The sequence below is a fragment of the Hippoglossus hippoglossus genome, chromosome 17 (genome assembly GCF_009819705.1).
Source record: "Hippoglossus hippoglossus isolate fHipHip1 chromosome 17, fHipHip1.pri, whole genome shotgun sequence".
NCBI lineage: Eukaryota > Metazoa > Chordata > Actinopteri > Pleuronectiformes > Pleuronectidae > Hippoglossus > Hippoglossus hippoglossus.
The window spans coordinates 20,219,489-20,245,917 of NC_047167.1; the positions used below are offsets into that span (position 1 = coordinate 20,219,489).

At 42.9% G+C, this 26,429-nt stretch overlaps 1 protein-coding gene across 1 annotated transcript in view; it reads right to left on the bottom strand.

Annotated features, from left to right (window-relative positions):
* The window catches only part of LOC117777646 (piezo-type mechanosensitive ion channel component 2), a 62,668-nt gene extending 42,254 nt beyond the window's left edge, over nt 1-20,414 (bottom strand). The window contains exons 1-5 of the mRNA XM_034612451.1: nt 19,847-20,414; nt 13,315-13,410; nt 9,151-9,276; nt 3,960-4,002; nt 1,389-1,551 (exon numbers count right to left, since the gene is read on the bottom strand). Coding sequence (XP_034468342.1) covers nt 1,389-1,551; nt 3,960-4,002; nt 9,151-9,276; nt 13,315-13,410; nt 19,847-19,910 — 492 coding nt within the window. The 5' untranslated portion in view covers nt 19,911-20,414. The remainder of the gene's footprint in view (nt 1-1,388; nt 1,552-3,959; nt 4,003-9,150; nt 9,277-13,314; nt 13,411-19,846) is intronic.
* Between the last annotated feature and the right edge of the window lie 6,015 nt (nt 20,415-26,429).

A 26,429-nucleotide genomic window follows, 5' to 3' on the forward strand; every position in this document is an offset into this window, starting at 1 on the left:
GTTTATGACTAATTTATTTTAATTTCTACCTTTTGTCATTTAACTGCTCTATAAATAAAGACTGTTAATATCATTAGAGCAGAACATTTCCATCCCGTGGGTCCGTGCTGCCCTGGCTTTCAGTATAATTAAACATGTACAGTCTGTGGTCTGTGGCTCCAGGCATTAGCCACCCATTCACATGCTGGTTGATATCCAATTCAGACCGTTCTTCCGTGGTTGCTGTTGTGTGTCCCGGTTCACCACGATTTATAAATAACACATGAGGCACTAGACAAAGTGAGCAGGTGGAAGAAGCCCTGTTTCCAATCCGACATCAGTTTCAGCTCAGAAGCCGAACTGACGGGAATAAAAGCCTGAGCCCGACGCAGGGTCTCCACGTGAATTTTCTACTGTTTCTCAGTAGGTCAGAACAAAGCCATCTGTGCCAGCGTGAGCAGCACAGTAGAAGTGAAAGGGAATGTGGCTTTAATTAACAGCGAGTCATAAAGAGAAGCAAAGACCTGCCAAGGGGATGGAGGCTGTATTCCAAGTCATCAACACCCGCAGGGATCTCGCTATTCAAACTTCTGCTCTGCTCCTCTGGGCTCATTAAGTGTGGACAGTAAACGTATTGAGCAGGACAAGAGGCCGACCGTTCTGCTTCATGAATAAAAATATTCATGAAGCAGAAAGATCTTCAGTAAATATGAGCAGCAAATGTGGAGCTTTTCTGTGTGACTGCATAGAATGTGAAGGCAGAATTAAACGTTATCTATTACTGCTGAGAACAAAGAAAAAGTCCTTTGCATTGTCCAGAAATCTAAAATCTGTTTGTGTGAAGATGTTGATGTGGGTGTTTTAGACCAACTTCATTTTTATTAGAATATTAATGGACACAGTTCCCTCAATGGGTTAAGGTTATTTCTTTCACGATTAAGCCCTTATTCTGAAAGTCAGTGTGAGAGAGACAGTGACAAAGGGAATATAGAGACAAAAGACATCTTAAATCCCCCATAATTCATCACTCATGTCTTCAAATTAAGTCCTGGATCAATTAGCTGATTAATCAATTAATCCAGCAGTTTCCAAACTTTATGAAACCATGGCACTCTTTCATTATAGTATTTTAATGGACTGAGCCAAACCAGCTCTCTCTTTGTTTAAAATGTTTTCAGTTATGATCTATTTCAAGGATACCTCTGGTACCTGAGGTACTAGAACTATTGCAACCACTTTGAGAACCACACAATTAATTAAATGATAATTTACTTCTTCCTCTGTTTCGTCTTTGTAAAACTATTACGTTTGGGCTTTGGATTGTAAAATAAAAAAAAGTCAGACAGACACGTAGATAGACAGATTCAATTCAGAAGTCAGAGACGATGTCATTTATAAATGAAACCCACTTGTTCCTCTGCTTCGAAGTCAGCGTTGTACTGAGCCATGTCCTCAGGCGGCCTCTTCTGGACCAGACTGCGGCACAGCAGCCAGATGGCCAAGCCCGCCACGAACATGCCGATGTCAGGGATGAACACTCGGATGCCGTTCCCCGCATCTGCACCAATCACGCTGGGGGGACAAACAGAGAGCTGATTCCTAGTATCTCCCCCCCCAAAAAAACTGATTTGGAGGAATGTCACAGGCCGGGATCACGGACCAAATGACGGAAAATGGGAGAGAGGACAATAAACTGATCCAGTCACGGACGATCTCTGCTAACGTGAAACAGTCTTTCGGGGAAACTCATGGATTTGTGGTTGTTGGGTTAGTTCACTTGGACACGGCCCTGCAGTTGAATCTGGTTTGGGCTATTTGTCACATGTCACCTCCCTCTGCTCGTCTCAATCTTAATTCAATCTCAAAACAGAAATTGTCACTTCTCCGCCCCCTGAAGCACGAAGACTGCAGCTGCACTCAAACAACACGAGAGCAGATATTACTGCAGCAATTACATCCCTCAGAAAACACTACGTCTTCACATGAACGCATGGGAATCGGAATCTTTTCTGTTACTCAGCTGTTTTTTAATATGTTTTTCGTGTTGAATGCTGCAGCTTTTTATGTGGAACACCACCCACTTTAATGGAGGGCTTGCAGATTTTCAATGTATCGCTATTAACAAGTGAGAAAAATTCCATTCAGACAAAAAGGTCATGAGAGAAAAACATGTTTAGTGCTTTGAAAATCTGAATAAAGCAGCGTAAACAATCAGCCCTGTTAAAAAAGGATTTAAACTATTTTAGATTTCAGATTTTAACCAATTTATAATAATCCTATTGACAGCAGATTATTGTGGGATAAGGATAAAAAAAGTCAGCATGTAAAAATGTAAAATGAGTTAATATTCATCCCAGTTTGCTGAAAACATTGCGAGCACTTTATTTATCTGCTGAAATATGAAGTCGTACGAAGTCTTTTCTCTGTGGGAAAACAAAGCTTTTGTAACATTTCTTATGTTATTGTCTGCTCACCTCTGACTAAATACCACAAGGTTTTTGTTTAAACAGGAAGTAAAACAGTGGCGGCCGACTGTTTCCTTGAGAGCTGCGGTAACATCAGGCTTCCAGTGACCCAGTGTGATGCATGTGTGCTGCCTGAGGACGTGTTTTCACGAGGTGTCATGATTGCACGTACAGTAAAAGCGAATAAAAATTGTCCCTAGAATAGCAAACAGGTTTCAAAACCTCTAAAACTCTCACGGTGCATCCTGTGCTCGGCCGCTAAAGTGTTTTCTTTACGTTTCACGCTGAGCTCAAAGTGTAATTAATCTGGTTACGATAAATGAAATGTACCGATGATTCCGCGGTTTCGGGCTGTGGAGAGAAAAAAAGCTGAGTGAATGTTTGTGGGAAGATTTACACAACAACTGGTCAGTTTAAACAGAACCCATCGCACAGTCAGATAAATAGTTGGACCTCGTGCCGCTGCTGTAGTTTAATCTAATCAAGGACGCCTGTTTCCATGAGCCTTATTGTTGTGCATCCTCACATGGATGAAAGAGATGGAAACCGTTCAGAGCCAGGCAAGGTTGAGCCACAGCTGCTTAGGTGACTCCTACTTTCCCCTGCTTAGCATGTGAGAGAATTACAATAACACTGCACGCTCACATCGGTCATTTAAATATCAGGTATTTATAAAGGATTTGAAAAGATCGACCTCGAGTTCTGCATTTTCCTCCACACAGGCAGTAAAAGGGAGAAGAGCGTCCGCTTATGCAGCAACTCCAGCTGTAAATATTGTATATACTCTTCAACACAAACAGGTAAATGCTGCAAGGATGAAATGTTTACAGCTCAACTTCCGCCACTTACAGTAAACCGGCCTCCACTGAGGGGCCGTTGAGTACTGGAAAAAAAAAAAAGAACGAGGCTGAGTTCGGACATTCCCGTACTCAGGAAACCGCCTCTAATACGATCACGGGGGTGTGAGGAGGAGACTGACGGCAAGAGCTTTGGAGAACACGCCTGTCAACTGGGAGTGTTCATCAAGAATCCACACGAGGACAGATTTATAAATCCTGTCAGCAAAAAGGAAAGTTTACTGTTATTGTGAGGTTGATATATTTAGGAAACTCTGCATCCACCTACCTGTAAAAGAATTAGAAGAACTACATGTCTTCATATTTGGTATTAAGACTTTCCTGTGCGGACTTTAAATGATAAATACACCTACTTTAAAAAGGACCATTAAAAGGTATCATTATGTTTTATTGGATCAGTTATAATAAAGCTGACCCTTCCTTTCATCAGGCACCAGTCACTGAGCTGAGTCCGATCACCTCGTGAAGAAGCCCACCGGTGAGATGGATGGCTCCATTAAAACCAAACCCACCTGCATATTTCATGCTGCGTTAACATCAGGAGAATATTAAGGATGTCACGAAGATTTTCAGAAACAGTGATAAAATAAAATAAATACATGAAGACACATTATTAGTTAAACAAATGACTTCAATGTTGGATTCATTACACTCTTACCTCTCAAAGCCGATTTGGCGGATGGATTTCTCCCACGTGGAACCTGAACACACAGATAAGTGTATAAACAGCTAATTATTATTATTCAAAATTTACAATAATATGCACCGCCCTCCTGCTTCGTTAAAGCCAATAATATATCCTGTTTCCTTTATCACATTTAATCTCCAGGTGAGGAAAACGTAATCCCTGTTGAGAAAAAGAACCGACATGTCAAGTTAACAAGAAAACAAAAAAGGTTTCATGTGAGCTTTGTTTCCACAGCTCGTTCGGGGTGAAGTGTTCCTGAGCGTCTCTCCGGCGCCCGGGGAGACATTTCCAGGTATTCAGCTGTGCTTTTGTTCTGCTGCCAAAGAAAAACTCTGACTTGAGCATCTCGACTCAATATATCCGGTTTTACTCTTTGTGTATTGGGTGATTAATTAGGCGCCGAACCGTTGTTGTGCACAGTGAGGAGAATTAAGATATGACAGATCAACTGTATGATAATAATAATACCGAGCAGCCTAATATAACCTCTTAGTTTTTGGGTCTACAGCCTAATTAGTGATCCACGACTTACGAGCCAAAGTGGGTTAAGTGGACTTGATGAGGAGCAGTGCCAGAGACCTGCACAAGAGGAAATAAGGTCCACTGGTGTTTTTTGTAAAAAAACCTAATAATGTGCCACAGAGGTTGATAAAGTTCATTGATCGCTTAATGCCCCGTTTGGTTCTCAAAATAGAAGCTTAGGGCCTAAAATACAACAGGAAAAACAGTCGGTTAAACATCTGCAACACCCGACTTCCTCCAGCCCAAACTGAGCCTGCAGGTGTCAAGAGGGAAAATCACACACGAGCGAACGCCAAGTCAGGGCCGTAGTCTTATCCACGGGAGGAAGAGACAAAGATTGTGTAACACAGCTTGTGAGACTTTCTTCCCCGTCGAGGCGACTCCACTTTCCTCCCGAAGCCGAGCGCCCAAAAATACCTGTCCTTCCTTTAGACTTAATGTGAAGATCATAAAACACCCTTTGTTCTTACTGGTCCGTTAACCTCTCAGCACAGCTCTGCACCCTCTCCTCTATCTCCGGGGCCTAATTCACGTTTGCCCTTTTCCAACAGAGGCCGGCGATGTGCAGCGTCAACTTTTCAGCCCCTCGTAACTATCATCACAGAGAAGTCAGTGAATGACTCATATTTGGGGAACAGGATGTGTGTGGATGCGGAGGAGGCGGTAAAGGTCGACCACAGAGATCAGGGGTGTTAATGAAGGTCCATCCCTGAGGAGATTGTCTCCAAACAGCCGTTCAACAGGCTGTTTAACCTTTATGAGCCGGGGAAATATCAACTGCCATCAGATATCAGGGGGCAAATCAAACTTTCTGTTACTTATGGTTTGTTTTAACTTTCTCAGAGGCCAGACGGACGCGGGTGCTGCCACAAAAGGACAATGACGGCCCAGAGAGTTTTAAGATATCACAGGAAAACATCTTAACGTGACTGTGGTTTATATTGTTGTCGGTCACTCCCTGGCAATTTAGTTGACATTATCTGAAGTGTAGCGAGCTCCACCCATCTGGTTAAACGGTTAATCCAAACGCACGGCTCCCACCGTGCTGAGTCAGCACAGCGGAATGACCCTCGACTCCAGAGGAAGACGACTCCACCTCCTCTGGTGACCAGTCGCTGACCTGCTCCAACAGCTGGAGGTGTTCACTTTGTGCTGGAAAGCTTTTCTCATTCATACACAACTCGGTTTACGTCTCTAATGGTGTATTTGGCCACAGCGGATAGAGGAAATTATATGAAGTCATCTGATGGGGGGGGGGGGGTGGGGGGGGGTGGGGGGGGGGTGGGGGGGGGGGGGGGGTGGGGGGTGGCAGCCTCACCGTGGAGGAAGAGGACTCCTTGTTTACACTCGGCTGCCAAAAGGAAAAGGGTGTCACGGGGCTAAACACCAGATATAGAAATCTGAGATAAGGCATTTTCTCAGAATGTAGGAGGTGGATTCAAGTGGACGAAGACTAATGTCCGGCTTCCTGTTGCATATGCAATAAAAAAATGTTTTAAAAAAAGTAAGGTTAGGATTACATTAACGTCAGGAAGAGCAAATCCCAACAATATGTATATAAATCATCACAATGGAGCAAACGTCCCAAATGTATATGAATGAAAAATATCGTGTTTACTTTCCACACACAGATATTTAGATGAACAGCTTCTTCGGCGTCTCCTCAGCCTCAGATTAGTTCATCATCGTGTGTGTGTGTGTGTGTGTGTGTGTGTGTGTGTGTGTGTGTGATGTTAGATTTCCTCCTCAACCCCCCCCCCCCCCCCCCCGCTGCCTCATTAATTGTCCGATGACAGCCAGGATCCACCAGCTGTTCACTGTGAGGCAATTCTGAGCAGTGAACAGCGACTCTGCTGCTAAATGACGCTGATAATGACTCGATGTGTTATTCACCGAAGTGACGAGGGAGCTTTTACTGTGTAAAGTCTGAAACATAAATGCTGACATATAGGCTACAGTTACTCAGCTTGTTTATAATACCAGGACGAGGCTGCATTCATGGGCCTCGTACTTAAATACTCCTGGTCACAATATGACCAAACCCAGAAAGATGATCACCTGTCAAGGATGTTTTTATTGGTTTGTTTGTTAACATGATGGAAGGATGCAGTGTGGGTCAGGGGACAGATCCAGGAACTGCTTTCACACTTTCTTTACTGTTATAAGGGGCCTGATATTTATGAGGGGGGGGGGGGATTTTGCACTTATTGCAGAGGGACATTTAAGACCGACAGGAAATGAGGTGGCAGAGCGCAGGAGCATATCACACAGCGAGTCCAGGAACCATTGCAGCGTTTGACTCTAACCTCTCGGCTCGAGGTGTCTCCAGTCGTTTGATGCCACTGGTGGTGTTTCACATTTTGTTGTGGTAGAACAAATCCCTTGAAAATACCCCAAACCAACAATGTGAGTTAGTCTGTAAACACTTTACCACTTCCCTGCTCTGTCTGGTGCTCTCAGTCCCGCGGCTATTTTCTGAAGATGTAAAAACTTAACAAGACCAAAACAGAGTCTGAAATCACTCCCTTTTTACTGCGCAGTGCACAACGGTTACCTTCCGCCACTTTGTTTAAGTGTCTGAAGTCAGAGTGAGTCAAACTACCCTCAAATATTCCACAATGGAAAAAAAAGTCATGTCCGTGGCATGTGTGCACGGAACCTTCTAAATGTTCTGCTTTTTTCAGCTCAGCTCTAAATGCTAACATGAGCAAACAGGCAGGAAACATCCGGGGGGACGTAACCTCTGAGAACCATGAATGTGTCTGCAGCCAATTTCATGGCAATTCATCCAGTGGCATTTTTCAGTCAGAACCTCAGAGGTGAGCTGACTGACAATAGCATCTGTAGAGCTCTTTATAAACAGTGTAGATGTGGAGCCGTGCAGCAGATGTGGTTAAAGGTTCCTCACAAATATACACAATAACTTCATGTTTCTGAAATAGCTTTATAATTTACTGAAACTGTATTTTGCGAGGGTGTATTTTCATTTTCACAGTTTTTGTCTCATTCATGATTCATATGTCTTGGTTTTTAACCTTTGAACCGTTTTTCTATCAAGTGATGCTGAGTTTAACATATCAACCTCTCTCCTCCATTGGATCCTGTATTTTCTGAGGTACACATGAAAATTAGGTTGGTTATTTGGCATTGAAATGCTTTTCAAAGCACAAATAATGACGCAAAATATCTTAAATTTCCTTGTAATGCAAGAAACTATTACGTAAGGAGACGTATGTAAAAGAGAGAGGTGGATAAACACAGTTTAGATCTGCAGTTATACATAGAATTTATGGTTTCGTGCCATCAGGGATTTATCTGTGAGGAACGTGCGGCTCTTGAGGCCGCACGTAATAAAGATTTCCTTGAGTGAATATTTAGTCTACGCTCTCTCAGTGGGTCTGTGTGTTTCTGCCTCAGACGATAAGGTTCCTTCTGCCTCCCGAGCAAAGCTGTGCTGCGCCCGGACGCTGGAAAGTGAGTCGCCTCCATTAGAGAGAACAAGTCATTAGAACACAAGGTCAGGGTCTGTCCCGTCCGGACACCAATTTCACAGTTTGATACGGTTTCATGAGAAGTCGAACGCCAGCCGTTAACACCTTCCCAACACCGGCTCGGTCTCTTACACTGTTTGCTTTACTGGCAGCGAGAATCTGGGCCTGTACGGCTCAAGGAAGCTAATCACAGTGAGGAATGTGTGAGATTCATAAATCTTCACAATGTGGCTAAATGCAATAAGAGCAGGGATGTGCACAGAGATTGTGAATTATCATCACAGAGCGTATTTTTACCTCCTTCTGCCGATGGAACGTGTCTTCACTTAGTTTTTTTAGGTGGAAACTTTCCCTCGGTGGTGTAAGAGCTTCACCCTTTCTGGAGATATACGACCCCGTGACACTGCACCAATGGCTCGGGTCAGGGTGTGAGCACAGGGACGGACTGTGTGATGGACGGGTCACACGTGTGCACACACACTGTCGTGAACATGTGGCCAAGTAAGCAGAGATTCCTCCATTTTGGTCTTAAATGACAGGTCAGAGAAACGGAATTGTTCTGGACAAAAAAGACTGAGTGCTGGAACCTTAAAAGGGACAGTTCACCCAAAAATGAAAATTCACTCATTATCTACTCACCACTTTGCCGATGGAGGGGGCCGGCATGTTTTGTTACAATAGTTCAAACTGGACAAACTAAACCTTTTGAGTTTCTATGACAACTGAAGGTTATCTTTCATGTTTTGAAGGGGAGGGTGAGGTGACGGGTGTTCAGCTGCAACGTGCAACTTCACCACTAGATGTCACTAAATTCTACACACTGAGCCTTTAAGGAATCAGTCACCAAAAACGTGGAATTCGAGAGAACTCTCCGACAAGTCACAGAATCTGGCGAGATTTTCAACAGGCTAAATATCTAGATGAATCAGCAACAACTCTCACTATGAAGAGTGAGAATATTTGGCATTTTATTTTATTATCCACGTATAGATATTGTAAGAGCCGTCATGGTGATAATTCTACTGGCACCACCTCATTAGAAAAAAAGGTTGGATTGTGGCTTTGGTCACCTTTGATTTCTACACCCACACCCAACAAACCTCACAAGGTGTGGAGCTGGGACTATAGAGGCTGCAGTGTGTACTCACAGTTGAAGTCGGAGTTGATGGACTTCCCGGCCAGGAGGCTGTTGATGGTAATCTGATAGATGATGTGCATCAGCAGGAAGGACATACTGGTGAAGCACAGGGACTGCAGCAGACGCCCTGTGTGGCCTGTGGGAGGAGAAAAGGCCTGAAGTTAATCCACCACTACCACAAACTCTCACTTTTAAGGATTTCCACATGTTATTTCTAAACTCAAAACACACAAAGAGTATCTCTCTTTCATCCGTTCAGCCACTGAGACGTTTCTGAGTTGTGCAACATTCAGAAGTGTCTCGTATTTCTGAATTCTCAAAGTAATCTCAGGGCAGGACTGTATTTGAACATGGACAGCTGTTTCCTATAGCGAGAACTCAGAGAACAATGATTCATATTCATGCGATCAGCTGTGGTGCTGTTTCGTATGAACTGGTTAGGACGGTGGAGGTGACTGGGAGAGCACCCAAGGGGGATTTTTCGGTGGATCACGACACGTATCCTGTCAATGAAATGGCAACGCTGCTACTGAGCAAAGCTTATTTTGGTTGAAAAGTCAAATAAACATTCCTGTGGCCCACGAGACCTCGGATTCTCTCCGAGCCCCCAGCTGATCGGCAGAGGAGTAGAACCAGACTTCGTATCTGATCTCACTCTTTGGTTTTCTGTTTGAGAAGCTTTTAAAAGTTCAAAGATGAATATCTGGCTTTTCCAAAACTATATAATGGCAACATATCGGCGTTGATGGACCCAGTGTCTTTATTTTACGCACAATTAGTTAAGAACACAGTTAGTGGACGGTAGTGATCCGAGGAGGGATGGATGAGCGGAGTCGGAGGAGCTGCAGCAGCTGTTCAACACATGGGCATTTTATAGTGCCCCTACAGGTATTTGGGATCATTTCAGGAGTTGTTATGGTGATAATTCTGGCAAGAATAAATAAAAATGTTGATCCTACGGGAAGGACGAGTGTTTGTTGACGTCATTACAATATTTCTTGCTGCCCCTGAGAGACACAGATTACATATCTGCACAATTTATTCCACTGGTTCTTATTAAATGTACTGCATCCTTGCCGGGAACACATAATAGCTGCACTGTAGTGTGGCACAATACCGTGGCAGAGCTGCTGCTGCTGCTGCTGCTGAGCCTCGGGCCGCTGAGGGGCGAACTTTATCAAATGTGCACCAACAAACACACCAGCTTATTAAAATGTTGAAGTGAAAACAATTTGTGGTAATTTCCCATTGCAATTCCCTGGGAGGGAGAAGAATGCTTGTAAATATGAGGAGTGTTTGCGAGCCTCTGCAGCCAAATTGGTCCGAAGGCTCTGGACAATCCACAGCTTTGCCTCCTTTGACCTTATTTTCCTATTCAGTGAAACTGTTTTTCTGTTTGATGGCCATTTGTCTTGGTTTCCTGATGCTCTCCTCCAATAAGTATTTTCACGTCACTTCATTACTCAGTCTGAAAATACCTCCCCGAGAGTGTTCTTAATAAAGAGGGCATTGTTTAGATTTAAAAGTTACTGCTTTTCCTCTAATCAATCAGAGAATCCATTCTGAGACATTAGGATCTGATTCAGCCACATGGAAAAGTTTGAGAAACATTTTGAACACCGACGCAATTTGGCCCCGTGCACAGGGGCCCCGAGCCAGACTTAAGAGCAGAGGAGAAAAAACATGTCTCGGATCTGGAGGAGGAACAATAGGGACGGATGATAAACCGAAGAGAAGTGTCCAAAACCAGACAACCTCTGTTAGAAGCTCAAACATAAACCCTGATAAATCAAGCATAAGAGACATTTATACAGATTCATGCTACGGTGGTAAAAGAGTCTCTGAGGGAAATGATCACGTCAATCAAACGAGGCCGGTAGCACCTACGCTAACGGCTCTGAAAAATCCTGCTGCACACACACACCCGGGAATCAGTTTAGATTCTGTTCACTGGCTCTGAGGATTTAATGCCTTCAAGAGGCAGCGGAGCCAAATACTGCCAATTAAGACATTAGAGAGTAAATCACAAACAACTACAATAAGTTGAAGTGCACACGGCCGTGTCCTCGGGCTTTTTCAAATGATACCTAATGCATTATTCATCTGTAACATTTGGTTTAAATCTACTTTACAGATCCAGCTGCTGCACGTCCTTTAAAACTGAGCAGACAAGAATCAAACAGACCATCAGCTCCATCTCTTTATCTGAGTAAAACAGTTAATAAAATGTAGAGTGTGACTCATTTCTGCACAGTTACATCTGATCAGTGTATATCTGTATGTTTACACAGTTTGCATTGATTGAGCAGATCTGCAGACATAAGGAGATAAATATCAACTCCACAGATTATATCCTTAATATTTCAATCAGTGATAAACTCTAAACCACCTTTAATACATATTTGGACAATTGACGCAGGAAATTAATCACAATCATCCCCAAATATGATCAGCTGTAATTTACAATTTTACAAAATCACATGGAGATCAAACAGTTTTTCATCTCAACAAAACCCTGTTAGTCCTGCACTAGTTCTACTTTCCACTCATTAAAAATAATCCTGCTGCTGGGACGTGTTCACTGTTACGTCCTCATGCTGTCTCCTGCCGTCCTGCTCTCTGAGGACAGACATGTGAGGAGAACAGATGAGGATCATGTCCCGGCAGCTTTTACACTTAAAGAATATCTCATACTGTCTGACACCTCAGGCGATTTACTTCACTTCTCTGGTATCTTTGCTATTTTACGTGATGGTTTTACATTTAATGCAATAATGCCTTTTTTTTATTCATTTTATTCCACTGTTTTTTTACTCTACTGTATATGTGGGTTGACATACTGTATATCTTGTTAGCATTACAATGAATAGGGAATAAAAACTGGAGCAAAAATTACTAAATTAACACGACAATTCAACAGAAAACTGACAAACTGTCGATTTTGATGTTTAATTTAAAGCTCAAGTATTTTCTAATCAAACCTAAAATGAAACTGAACATGTTTGGGTGTTTCACTGTTGCTCAACACTAAACTAATAATAAACGTATTGAAAACAATCAGCAGATGAATCTACTATTAAAATGGAAGAAGGAGCTGGTGGCTGTCTTGTAATTTTAAAAAACATATAGTTGTGTAAATCATCTACTGTAATTTCAGATAAAACTAGATCATCTCAGTGGGGGACATGATATTATGGCTTCACGTCCACTCGGGGGGGTTTTCATCAAACATAGATCAATCTGGACACATCTGTTGAAGTCAACATGCAGCTTCACTAGAAGACTTCTCTCGTTAAGTATTGATGAGAGTGTAAGTGGTCCACTCTCCGTCCTCTCTCCTCTGCTCTGCCTCTCTTCCTCCTTTACTTCCTGACTGTTATTGCAGCTGGAGATGAGCGGAGACGCCTCTCGCACTGGATGTTGTTCCTGCCGCCAATATGGGTTTATGTATTATTAAACACGGCATGTGGTCTCCGGCAGAAACTCATATTATGAGCGGTCTGAGGGGGTGTGCTGTTAAATGTTTTGCGGTGAGGGCGGTGCATGAAGGCGTGGCGGAACTCCACGACCACAATCCCACATTTTACCACCTGTGAGGAGACGAGTCACCTCTGTCGCTTCTCGTAAAACCTCGGACGTCCAGAGTGATGGACGTCTCTTGAGAGGACGAGCGATCGCTGCACAATGTGTCGAGTGCGGCTTTCGTTTCTTGAACTCTCAAAATATCAGAGAGCTTAAAAACCAAACCGCAACTGAACCTTCAAATCAGCTGAATTAACTCATAACACTTCGAACCAATTTCCTTTTTTTCTTCTCAGCTTGTGTTTCCAAGCTCATTTTTACATTTATCTGTGCACAAAAAGCATAAACAATCATATTCATCAAGTGGATATGAGGCCTGGCCCAGACGGACTGTAGCTGCCTATCTCAGATCTGGCTCTGTGCATCATTCTTATTATTACAGATGGACTGGTGCCCGCACGGAGCCATATTACCTTTCATGGACTTACGCAGGTGCCAAATCCATCCTCATCTCAAAGAAATTCAAGTCCCCCGGAGGAGGCTTGTGTTACAGAGAACAACAATTCAAACTGGACACTTTGTGTGGAAACAGTCGTGCGAAGGGACAACACGAAGCCGGCGAAACGTGCGAAGCTGCAGAGAGAGAACTCACCCTGCATGGACGTGATTGAAGGCTCTGCAAAGAGCGGGAGGAGCAGGAGGTAGATGAGGTAGACGAAGGACAGGGCATTGTACCTGAACAGGCAAGCTGCGGAGACAGACAGAAAAACAAATCACGTTTAAATCACAATAAACAACAGAAACGTTTTAAAGTTTAAATACCAGTACTGTAAAAAGGGTATTTAGAGCTTTTAGAGCAATACTGCATTACATAACGTTTTAAAAGTACAATGAAATGCAGAAGTTGGCAGCGGCGACAAGCTGCTTGGTCATGAGTCATCACGAATCTGAGAGGAACATATGGCGAAGGTCAATAAAATGCTTCTGGTATAGAAAAGCTGCTCATACCAATAAAAACATTCTTCAGACTTTTACCCTCACAAGCCTCGTGATGAGCTCGTCTGGGATCCGCTGCACAAAGAGCCTGAGCTTCACTCAGTCATTCAGGGAATCGACATCCACTACAACAACCAGCCGACATTTAACCGACTGTTCTGCCAGAGGTCAGATCTGCCGCTCTGTGAAGTGCGATGCTTCACACAGGGCAGCTTTGTATCGTCTGTGATGATTTCATTTTGTCAGAAGCCCTCAGAAAATTCATGGATTGTGAGAATAATTGAAACTGGATCCTTCTTTTATGAGAGAAATCTGGAAACGAGCACATCGGAGACAAAGCGCTGTCACGCAGCAGATGTCCCCAAACTGTACGATGCAGGGTTGAAAACAGGAAAATAAAAGTTTGGAAGCCAAAACTGTAGATGACACATGGAGCAAGAAGGGAGCGAAATGTCAGAGGGTCGGGTTTGAGTCCCTTTGATCAAGAGAGAAACTGAGAGCTGATAAAACCATTTATCAATTCTGCATCTTTGTAATTTACTAATGTTATATCTGCATTTTATTTTTGTTAAATTTCAGTGAATTCATTCGGCAGCTGTTTGGATAATTAAGGAATTGCTTTCATTGTAAACTTTCCCACTTTGGGTTTTACACTTTGTGATGTGATGGACATTTTTCACAGTTTCCTGACATTTCAAAGACTTAATGATTCGTAGAATAACCAATAAAAAATTAGCTGATTAACTGAGGATGAAAATGATCATTAGTTGCAGCCGTATACTTTGAATTTAATGAACCGTGTCACTATTTGTTGCTACACACTGGATTATGTAACTCCACACACACACACACACACACACACACTTCCCCTACACACACACACACACACACACACACACACACACACACACACACTAACACCAACTGTCCAAGCACACGAGGGAAGTCGTTTGAGCTCATGATGAAAGTTAAAGCACTTAAGTGCAAACACGACTTCCAAAAAATCCATTAATTGATGTATTGATCCGCAGCACACCTCATTTCCCCGAGTCGTCGCACTGACCATCTGCACCGAGGCTTTTACCAGTTAAACAGCTCACGTCACCTGAGAAGCCAGAGTGAACCACTAGAGAAAACCACTTCAACGCTGGAGCTCGTACGTGAAGCACAATGAGTGGCGAGTACGTCCGTGAAATAAACTCAGATACGTTAGCTAGCAGGATTGTGAAAAAACGACTAAACCGATTTACAGGACATTTTGTGGAGAGGTGGAGCATGAAGGAAATATTGGTGCGGATCCGGATGCAGGATGTTTTTTACTTTCTTTGACATTGCAAGATAGAACGTTTTTCAATATTTCTGTTGATTTCTCAGGGAAGAATTCATGTTTAAGGGACTGATATTTATGAGCGTGTCCAATTTGGTGCAGAATCCCAACAAAAACACGGATCTAGTGAATTTAATGTGGTTTTAAAAGCGGACTGTTGGGCCTTGGCGGAGGGTTTGCACTCTAATGATGGTTTTTCTAGTCATGCAACATTTACAACTCCCAGTTTTCCTGAAGTATGCACCATGTGTGATAAGCTGTATATCTTGGAGCTGTAGGTAGCACGGCAAAGGAAGGAAGTGAACAGTGATGCTGTATAAAATGTGGACCCACAGTCTGACCTCACAAATTTCTAATAGCACTTATATCAACAAGCAGAAAGTTTACGACCTCGTGAGTTACCGTAAGTCGCAGAGATCGTCCCGTCGAGGCAGCTACAGGTTCGACAACTACTGAGAAATTACATTTAACTGCTAAGAAATTGTGCTTTTATTTATCTTCGCAACCTCAATGGACCTATTCATCGACACCGGCGGTGACTTGTCCCGTGCCGGAGTGAACCTCCTCGTTTTCTCTGGGCTCAGATCGAGACCAATGAAAACTATCAAAGGTGAATAAAGGTCGCCGGTGCTGTCGTCTTCGGGGGCGAAGCTCAAACATCTGTGGATTTGTGATGGAGTGTCGAGTTTGTGTGTGAATTCTGACAAATCACTAATATAATAGCACAAAAAAAGCTCTTTAGAATTATTGTTCATTTTGTATTAAACAAGTAGGTGAGAGACCTTTTTTTTGTATTTTTTACTCGAGCCTCTTGGGTGAATTAACTTTCGGTCTCTGCACCATTTCCATCCCCGCGCACTTCATTTTATCTCGGTTAAATGTGGCATTAAATAAGCTCCAAAAATGCCCACTTTGCCCAAGTTGGCAGGCGGACATCTGCACCCCCCCCTCGTTATTCATCTGCTCAAATACAAATCTATTGCAGTCATTTTGTATCTGCGCTGTGAGGAGATAATCAGTCTGTGTGTGCGTGGCTCCGCTCCAGCTGCCTGCCTGCAGACACTTGACCGCAGTCTTCCTGACCATTTGCCTGAGTGACTCACCAACTGAGGATTTCGACACAGGGAATGAAAATAAACTGCCTTTGTTTTCAGACATCAGATTACTGAGAACAAAAAATAAAAAAATTCCCATCTACGGGTGAATCAGGCTTTTGTCTTTCCCAGTTACATCTATTATTTCAGACACATGCAAAGCCTCAACACTACAGAGCAAAGGGAAACCAGAGCCAACTGACTTCAGGGTTTTGAGCCCAAAACACATAGATGTGGTGATGGAAGATAAGGTGCGGTGCCTGGCCAGGCCGAGCACGGGGGAGATAACAGAGGAATCTAAATCCCTCTGAGGGAAAAAAGAGCAGACCACATAAAGTCACTGCTTTTTGGAATTGTGGTTACAAAAGGTTTTTATGCATCGTCGTGATTTTTCAACAAACTAAAACAGTTCACTGTGGAAGTAGAACGTTTACGAGCTCCGTCGCAATTAATCTCATAATCAGTCTCTCAATTAATTGTTAATTAATTAATACAAACAGGACATAGTTCTTATGAAGAATTGTTTCAGATTATATATTTAAACTCAAAACTCTTTTTTGTAGTTTTTTTTTGTACAGCTCTGCCTTGACGTGTACTTTGGTTCATGTCCCATCTGCTAACATGGAGGAGCTTTACTGCAGCCAGCCACCAGGGGGCGATTATAATGATTTGGCTTCACTTTAAAGGAGCCGTCATGTCGTCCATCTTTATATAGTCGTTGGTCTTTCCTCTTATACAATGTTAAAATGGGGGAATAAACTATAATTTGTATTTTTCTTGAGGGAGAAACATGTTTTAATCTGTGATCTCTTCAACTTAGATTATGTTTAATGTCTGGTTTGTATTTTTAAATTTGAGTTTTCGTGTGGTTTTAATTTAAAGATATTTGTAAATAGCGTTATTTCTACATCCACTTCTCCTCTGGTGCTGGACTGTGGCTGCTTGTATCTCCGTGATGCACCAGCTCAGCATGTGTGGAGCGATTTGTAAGCAGAAATTGATTTTGTCTTAAATTGCCTGGAATTAAAACTCAAAAACAGAAACATCATGTTTCCAGTGATGCACGTCCACTTCTGTCCGTCTTTATTTGTGCTTTACTCTGCTGCAGCCGGGCCGACGCAGCACAACTGACCCGCTGCTCGGTCTGTAGATCCACGCCTGTTCCATGTCGGGTCGGACATCTGGGAAACTACACGCTCATAATCATGTTCACACTCCAAACTCGGCCAGTAAACACATAAACAGGAGCCTGTTTGATCAGCCAAACTGTAACTGTGTGCAAATGTGTGTGTGAGTGTGTGTGGTGGAGGGACTGTGTACACACGGGCCCAGCAGTTCTGCACTTTTCAATAGAGGTGCTGTCAGATGGCCAACAGAAAACACAGACTTCAGCAGACGAGTCTTTCACTGGGACACGAGAACAGGGATCTGCAACGTATATTACTCTGCTGAACATATGAAGCAAGTGGGACGGAGACGTTCGGAGTCGGAGAACAGCTGCTCTGCTGTTTGTTCAGCACCACGAGGACACAAACACGGGTTTACCGTCAATCACATGACATCGAAACCAAAAACTATAAGAACTGGGACGGAAACGAGAGACAGAGAAGAAATAAAACCTAAAATCCTTCCTATGACAAATAATCAAGACAAAACAATTAGCAGCTTTAGACTGTTTGCTGATGGTTATCAGAAATCCTGTTAGCAGGATTAGACCAAAGCATCTGAACGGATTTCCACTAAACTTGCTGGAAGGATGTGACATGAGTCAGAAAAGATCCCATTCAATTTTGGTGTGGATCATTTTCACACATTTCCCAGGGAATCATTCATGGATCTTGATGAAGAAGGGAACTGTGTGTTTGATTTGGTGCAGCTTGGTTGAACTTGGGCCTTGGTGGAGCTACCCACTGGTGGAGCTACCCACTGGTGGAGCTACCCACTGGTGGAGCTACCCACTGGTTTTAATAAAGACGAGATCCTCCGGCTGACAGAAACGGAGACGATAGAAAACGCAGGTTGTGAATCAGGTGATGCCGATGACCCCCCCTCTCCTCCCTGACGCCGTCTGCACTCGCATACGTTCCCCTCCGTCCACTTTACATTTCCTCCATCCTGTCGGCTGCGCGGCTGCAGAGTAGCTGTGCTCATTTGCACTTTGAAAAAACATCAAATATTAAAGGTATGTTTACGATAAAAGGGGAAGGCAATTCTTCTCTCCCTCACAACCGCATTATTAATTCATACTGTTAAAACGACTTTCCACGAATTAATGGAGACAATGCATGGCCTCACAATTGCTTTTGGAAATAAAGGGGGGCGTCGGGCTGTCAAGTGATGCATTATGGTGGTACTGAGTGGGTCTTATCTATAGAAAGCATGCTGTTAGCTTTCACGTCAGCATAATAAGTCTCACGCAGACACCAGAGTGGAACCTCAGTGGCAGTTAGACGCTAATCTTCCTTCACTTGTGGCCTACCACAGAATCGCTGCTTCGAAACCCAAAGTAAACTGCATTTAATAGAGTCTGCGTCCAAGGCGTCGTCAAACCTCCAGCTCCATCGCTCCGCTAACCTGCATCTAAGAGCGTGACCTCTCCGTCACCCGGCTCCGAGCCGCTGACAGTCCCTGTTGGGTCCAAATAAGCCGCCAGGTTTGAGTATGAATCACCCAAATCTGCATAGCAAAAGAATGAATCAAGCAAAACATCCAACAACACAGCAACCGCAGCATCTCGCCGCGAGCTGAACTTTTTCTTAACAAAGTTAGAAAGTGCAGTAAACAAAGCCACTGAAGCGCGGAGGGAATGAGAAACAACACACGACATGTAGCTGTAACACTGTCAAGGCTGTGTAAATGTTAATCAATAATATTAACACCGCTCCGCGTCCAGTCAGCAGCTAAACAATCAATAACAACACAAATGATTCAATGATGACTCATTAATAGACACTGGGCAAAACTCCGAAACCACAACGGAAACTAAATCACCAGAGCTATATAAGCGCATGTGTATTTTAATGTGACCACAGTCGAGTGTATCTGGGTATTTTTAAAACCTTTTGACACTGAAATTTATGTATTTCTCTCGTGCAAATTGAAATAAAACTGATTAAAATGAAACTGAAGAGTAGAAAAGTTTGTGATGTGGGGATTTGAGTGCCTCCTTTTTGGTTACCAAACATTCGTAGACTTCCTCACTGTCACGTAAACACTGTGCAGTGACAGGATGCTCTGCTGTCGGCTGTTTCCCTTTCTACTGCTTCCAGTACGAATGTGACAGGCGAGGGAACGGAGCTCACACACCAGCACATGATGTTGTTTGTAATTTATATAACAGCTGGAGTGGGACTCTTGTTTGGGTTCAGTTTAGAAGCTCAGATCTCAGAGGTGAGGAGGGATGAACTGTGACCTCCGGCATCATGGGGGTCAAACCTCATAAAATCGAAATATATGCTCACACAGGCATAAATCTGCTGCTCTTGACATCCTGCACACAAATACTTCAAGTTTGTGCCATGAGAGTTTTAATTCGGGTCAGATTATCAGTGCACAAAGGTGGAAAAGGGATATTTTTGAAGATAAAAACTCAAATGTTAAAACCACAGTCTTCATTTAGCTGGATTTCAGTATAAACAGAAATATGGGGATGGTGGATTAACTCCATCACTGTTAATTGATCAATCATTCAACCACACCTCGACCACAAGCAGCAGAACAGACCAATACAGACGCGTAAAAACCTGGATCAGAGATTAAAAACTCACCGGCTGCGAGACACACAGGCAGCAGCAACCTGAAGATCAGCCCGCACACCACCTCAGAGGCCATGGCTCCGGGCAGCCCGCGTTAAACCAGGTGAAAGTCGCAGGGGGGATTGTCTCTCTAAGATTTCTCTCGCATCCCAAACTCAAACTGCCGCTCTGTCAAAGTCAAATCCCAGCTGGCGTCAAACTGGTGCGCTCCTCCAAACGGCCACATCGGCTCTCCGTCATGACACCTGGACCCCGGTGGTTATTCCACGGTTACCGAGGTTCCCTGCAGCAAGCATGTCACCGGGGGGTGGAGGCCACCATCGTGGGTTAGTTGCCCTGGAGCGTTGAAGTCATGTTGGAGAGGCAGCCGGACTCAGGTGCGCGCAACGCAGGGGCTGGCACGGCGCGTAAAAATGCCGGATAAAGGAGCCAAAAAGTCCTAAAACCCAATTAACCCTGTTTTTAACAACTAAACCACATCAAGGAGAAAAGTCCCAAACACTTGTAAGTTAAAAGACTCGACTTTTTATTATAAAACCTGATGGGAGCGATGAGATAAAGCGGATAAATGAACCACCACCTCTCCTTTAGTCCCTCTGCTGAAATTTGACTTTCTGACTTCTGGTGTGGAGAGTGCTCTCCAACAGGCGGCTACAGGATGAGGGTGTGACTGACCACGGGCTCAGCCAATCACAAGTCCTCCTCTGGTAACCGGCCCAGCCCTCTGGGATAATTGGAAGCAAGAGGAGGTTGGATGCAAATACCAGTATTGAAAGAAAACGCACCACGTTAGTTTTATTCCCCTGAAATGTGATTTCACAGCTCAGTATTTAATCTACATATTTATAGAGATCAGATAAGAAGGAGGACCAGCTGAAGGATTCCACTCAGCATCACATCCCTGCAGGTCCGGTCCAGTTGTGCTGTTACAGAGGAACAGGGACCCCCACTGGTTGGAGACCAGTCTGCACGAGGCAGCACACTTTCCTCCACTCGGATCACAAACAAACAGGCCTGACACATTTCTCCTCTGAGGCAGGAAAAATCCTTTCGACCAGAATGTTTTCAGTCCCTGAAATAATAACGACCCTGCACGACAGGAATCTTCTGCGTGTGCACGTAATCCAATTGTCCGCTGAGTAAACAAGACGAGTATCATGACTCAAAGGGCTCCGAGATGTTTATAGAGTTGGGGACATGTGAGGCAGGTTTGCATCATTGTGGTGAAAGTTGTGTGTAGTTGAATGTTGTGTCGTCCAGAGGTTAAATCCTTGTTACTGCTCCTGCAGCGTCCTTAAGAAGATGACCTGACTGCTGAGGTCAACAAGAAACAACTATAACTTTAAATCTAAAACTTTTGGACAATACTGTTTCTATCCCTTCTTTTCTTTCCCTCGTCAAAATGAGAACGTCAACACTCTCATGTTCCTCAGTGATCCTCATAAATCCTTTATGAGAATTTCTACCGGAAGGATTAACATCTGTCTTCCAAAAGATTTTAGAGATTTAAAGAGTGAATTAAATTTAATGATTGACATGTTGTACACAGACGACTTATTGGTGATTAACTCCACTGTGACACCAGCGCTGGGCCTGGCTGCTAATAATGATTATTATCATTATGGATTCATTAGCTGACTAATTACTGGATTCATTGATTGATTGTTTGGTTTGTAAAAACTAAACAGTCCAAATCTCTAAGTTGAATAAAAAGAAAAAAGCTGGAGCCATTAACTGTTTAATATTTTTACATGTAAAATGACTTTAATAGTTATTTATCTATGCAATTACACACATTTTATATATGATAAATGTTTATTTTTCCTTATGTTAAAATTGCACGTTTGTTTATTTATTCATTTTTTCCTTTTGTGGGATTAATTATTAAGATAAGGGATTTTTCTATTTATTTTATTTTCTATTCTTAATTTTTCTTAGCACATTACAATGATTTATTTGTATTAATCATTTCACCTGTTGTTGCATCTACTGTTGGGTAATTTATACCACAGCATCTTATTTCTATATTGTATAAAAATCTTAATATTCAAAGTAACTAGTGACTAAAGCTGTCAGTAAAAAGTTGAATATTTCTTCTTAAAAACATAAAGGACTATGAATTATCATAAACTGTAAATACTCAAACATACAAGTATAAGTATGTGTTGAGTTTCTTATATATTTGTGTTTGGGGTCATCGTCACGCCGGGAGAAATAAAGTGATTTATATCTTTTCCTCTTTCTCTCATATCGAAGTGAACTGAGTCCGCTCAGTGTTTAATGACACAGACAGAATCCATCATGTTGCTCCACTCGTTTCTTCGGGTCGGAGCCGTTAATGAGTCACTGAAACTTGAGGTATTTAAATAACAATGAATGTTTTATGCTCTAAATCTCTCAGAGAGTCAGAATATATTATTTTCCTTATCTCACGTCCATTTTCAGTAAAGATAATGGAGAGCGTTGATGCTAATTTCTCGATTGGGACATGAATTAATCCTCTCATTTTACAAAATTATCTGATTCGTGGTCAGATGTATGTTTTCGATAGTCCTGATTGCTGGGAAGCGCCTCAAAGTGGCAGTAAACACATTTCCCTGGAAATATATAAGTGTGGAAATTACTGTTACTGGTTTCCTCCTTTTATCCCAGTTAAAAACACTTAAAACTCCACTCAGGGTTATTTATTTACCACCATAAAAAGAAGCTGCGTTTAAGGACAAGCCGAGGAGCGCTGACCTCATGTTTACTTGTTGTGTATGGATGAGGAGGAGAGGCCAAGTTTTTTACTGAAGCATTAACATATGATTAAAACCAATCAATCACACAAGCTTTGATACGTTTAACGACTCTATTGACAAGGAAATGATCCATGTTGTTATTTCCTCCTCGGTGCATTAGGCAGGAGGAAAGAGGGGCCTGGTGGGAGGCGTCAGTCGGACCACGTGGGAAAGCACAGGGCACTTAAGGCAGCAGAGGTCCTGCTTGGGATGTGATGAATCACCGCTTGGCCTCATCACCGAGATGGATCCAGTTTATGAAAACAGGAAAGATAAACAGCTGAGTGCCGCCGAAGGAAAAGCTGAGTTCCAGAGATGGTGGACGGGCTCGCTGTCAAACCCCCGAGGCCCCCAATCGCTTCACTGCTCCCCTGGAAATCCAGAGCGGCTGCATGGGAGCAGTCGGAGAGTCCCCACCAGGCCCCAGAGCCGCAGCCAGCAGTGATCAATAACCAACCTCAAAACATGTCAGCGCCTGATCTGCTCCTGCTGTTTGAAGTGCGGAGCTGCGGATCCGATCCCTCAGATGGACGAGAATCTTAAGTAACATTTGTCTGTGATCCATTATTCATCCCCATTCTTTGAGAGAGAGAGAGAGAGAGAGAGAGAGAGAGAGAGAGAGAGAGAGAGAGAGAGAGAGAGAGTTATTGATAAGCTGCTCAGGCCAAATGGACACAACGGTTTTACGTAGTTGTAAACAGTGGAGGTTCAGGTCAGTTGCTTGTGACTCACATTAATCTCAGAGCTGTGATGAACGCAACGTGATTCATGTGTTTTTAACAGTCGGACTCTGCTCTTCAAACAGCTCAGTGTCGAAAATCAGCCTCTGATCTCAAGATACCCCATGTATCGTGGTTTAATACATTACACATTACAGGAATAATCTCTATATTCTACACTTCTATCCAACAAGGAAAAGAATCATTGGATTTAAGATGTGTTGATCCCACATAAACCAGAGATACATCAGTTTTCTTTTCAAGTAAAACACATTAAAATAACAGAAAACCATGCAGAGTATTGATTATCCCTCTGAATCTGACCCTGCCAGACTCAAATATATATAAATATTGGAGCAGTGAAAATCTCTCTAAAATGCTGAATTTCTTGTGTTGGCCCCGAAGATCGTGAGCTGCCAGTCTGCAGCAGCAAAGAAAACACAAGTGCAAATGAGATTAACGTCCGGAATGCTTCAGTATTGATCCAAACACTCTCTGTACGTGTGTGTGTTTGTGTTTGTGTGTGTGAGTGTGTGTTCAATATTTACATGGATGCACTTTCCATGCACTTTAAAGGTGCTGCAGCTTAAGTGGGCTTTTTGCTGCGGCCTGCGGGCGAATCGTCTCTTCAGGAATTCAGACAGATGCAGGACACATCTGTGTCGTGGTGTGAAAACCTGGAAAGTCCAGATTTTTGTTGCATATTTTTTACACGTGTGAATTAAACTCCTGTCAGTTTATTCTGTTTTTATTTATTCTAACAGTGTCAAGTGAGGCTGGATACAAATAAAAATGCTCACAAGCGAATATGTTGATTTGCTAATTACATCTGAGGCGAATGAGAATACCATCACGTTCTCCAATTGTCGCTACTTCAAAACGTATTCATATCAATTGCAAAGAGCCTTTTGCAAATTTAGCAGATATGAAGTCTGACTCTAACAGCGACAAGACAAATGGACTGATGGCAGATTGTCTGGTTATCGGTCTGGACGACAGAGAGAAGCGGCTTTATCGCTGCAGATGGATGTGGGGTAATGGCGTTCATTAAGTGACGCCTGCGCTGGTGTCATCAGGGCTTCTATCATCTCAGCGTCAGAAAGGCAGGAAGATGCTCATGTTAATGCACGAACCCAGGATGTCGGCCGCGATCATAAAGAACTGATATGTTGACAGAACGTCTTGAATTACCCCTGAGTTGTGTCTAACGTTGCATTACGCCCTGGGAGACTCGCAGCACTCAGACTGAGGGACTGGAGCATCGCTGAGGACAGCCTGTGCCTCCGAAGACGTCCCAGAGCAGCGGACAGTTTAGCTTTTAACACAACAACAATGAGGACCTCGGGGGTCAAAGGTCAGCGGGCCTTCGATGCTCTGGTGCTGCGGCAGACAACGGCGTCTGTGTTGCAGGACACAATGGACGTCTCAGAAGGAGAAGGAGGCGTCTGCTCTCAGAGAAAACACAACATAAGTGACTGGACGAGGAGGAATGCTGAGTGCGTCCCAGTTTAAGTTAATGACGTTCAGTCAGAGGTCGACGACTATTTCAGAGCCGAATCAGAGACGCTTGCTCTGTTGTTATCTTAACTTTCCATCCAGGGTCAGATTTATTCGGTTCATGTTTTATTCGAGATGCGGAAATAATTTATCGGAGGTTAGCGACTCCTTCTGGGAACATTCGACCTTGTGATCCTCACTGTCACATACATCATAATTATCTGATGCTCCCAGTCATGATTCAGGATTTACTCTGTGACAAAGTGCTGGTTGTGTTATTATTATTGTACCAACTTTACCTCAAAGGCCTTTACTCTACTTTCGGCTGTGTGTCAAGTTACAGCAAAAGCAAAGCACTGGTGTAAACTAACATCAGGTGGTTTATTCTTTTACTTATGTAATAAAAAAAGGCAACAACACAGGGAAATTCTTCTTTATTTAATTTCTTAAGAAATTGTACTGGGACAATAAACAGGTTTGCCGTCTTGAATCAGCACGAAGAAACATTTGAAGTTTACACTTTACAGTTTACAGTAACATGAGCACATACTTTCCTCTTTGATTTGAGCTGCTCGGCATCATCGTCAGGTTGAAAGACCACAAACTGAAGATGGACTCCACAACAAACGACTGGTGAGCGATTTATCTCCTGTTCCTGCTGAGGGTTCATTAGCTTTCTAATGCATCTCTAATGTGATTCTAGTTTAATCATTAAAAGCACAGACACAGACCTTGACTGCAGCGGAGCCTCGCCCTGTGATGCTGGATAATAACCCTGCTAAGAGCGGCCATGATCACCCTAACCAATCGCCACACACTGCATTAGGTGTAATGTGATTGCAACTGATTGTGTTATTTGAAAGTTTCCTGCTGAGGCTGCAAACATCTACTCTGCTCTAACACCTGGTTTTATTTAGAGGACGTTTACGTATTGATCACAGTGCAGGGAAACATCAGCAGGGGAAAGGGATCATGTGAATGTATAAGTATGAAGGGAAACATTAAGAGCAGCAGCAGTTAACTGTTATTAAAGCAATGCAAATTAAAATGTTTAACATGAAGAAAAAGTACATGTTATATCGCTTATATTTTCCCCTTTTACTCAACTATTTTATGTATAAGTGTCTGTTTTTTGTTTTGCTTTTAATATGTTTTTCACTTACATCCTTGTACACAATGGTCATATTATTATATTTTATTTATCTTTTACTTAACTATGCTTGTGTCTATCTTTTATTTATAGTATATATTTATTTATTTATAGTCATGCTTTAAACCTACAGGCTTAGATAGATAGATAGATAGAGAGAGAGAGAGAGAGAGAGAGAGAGAGAGAGATAGAGAGAGAGAGAGAGAGAGAGAGAGAGAGAGAGAGAGATAGATAGATAGATAGATAGATAGAGAGATATAGATAGATAGATTATTTTTAGTTTGCATCTTTTACATAACTTTATATGAGTCTACTTAATATTAGTTCAAGTTTCTTAATGTCCTGCTTCTCCATCATGTTTCTGGATCTGTGCTGCTCAGTGTAGGGTGCAATGACCGCTCTGACCGCCAGAGGGAGCCGTGTGCGTGTGAGTGTGAGTGTGCGTCAGG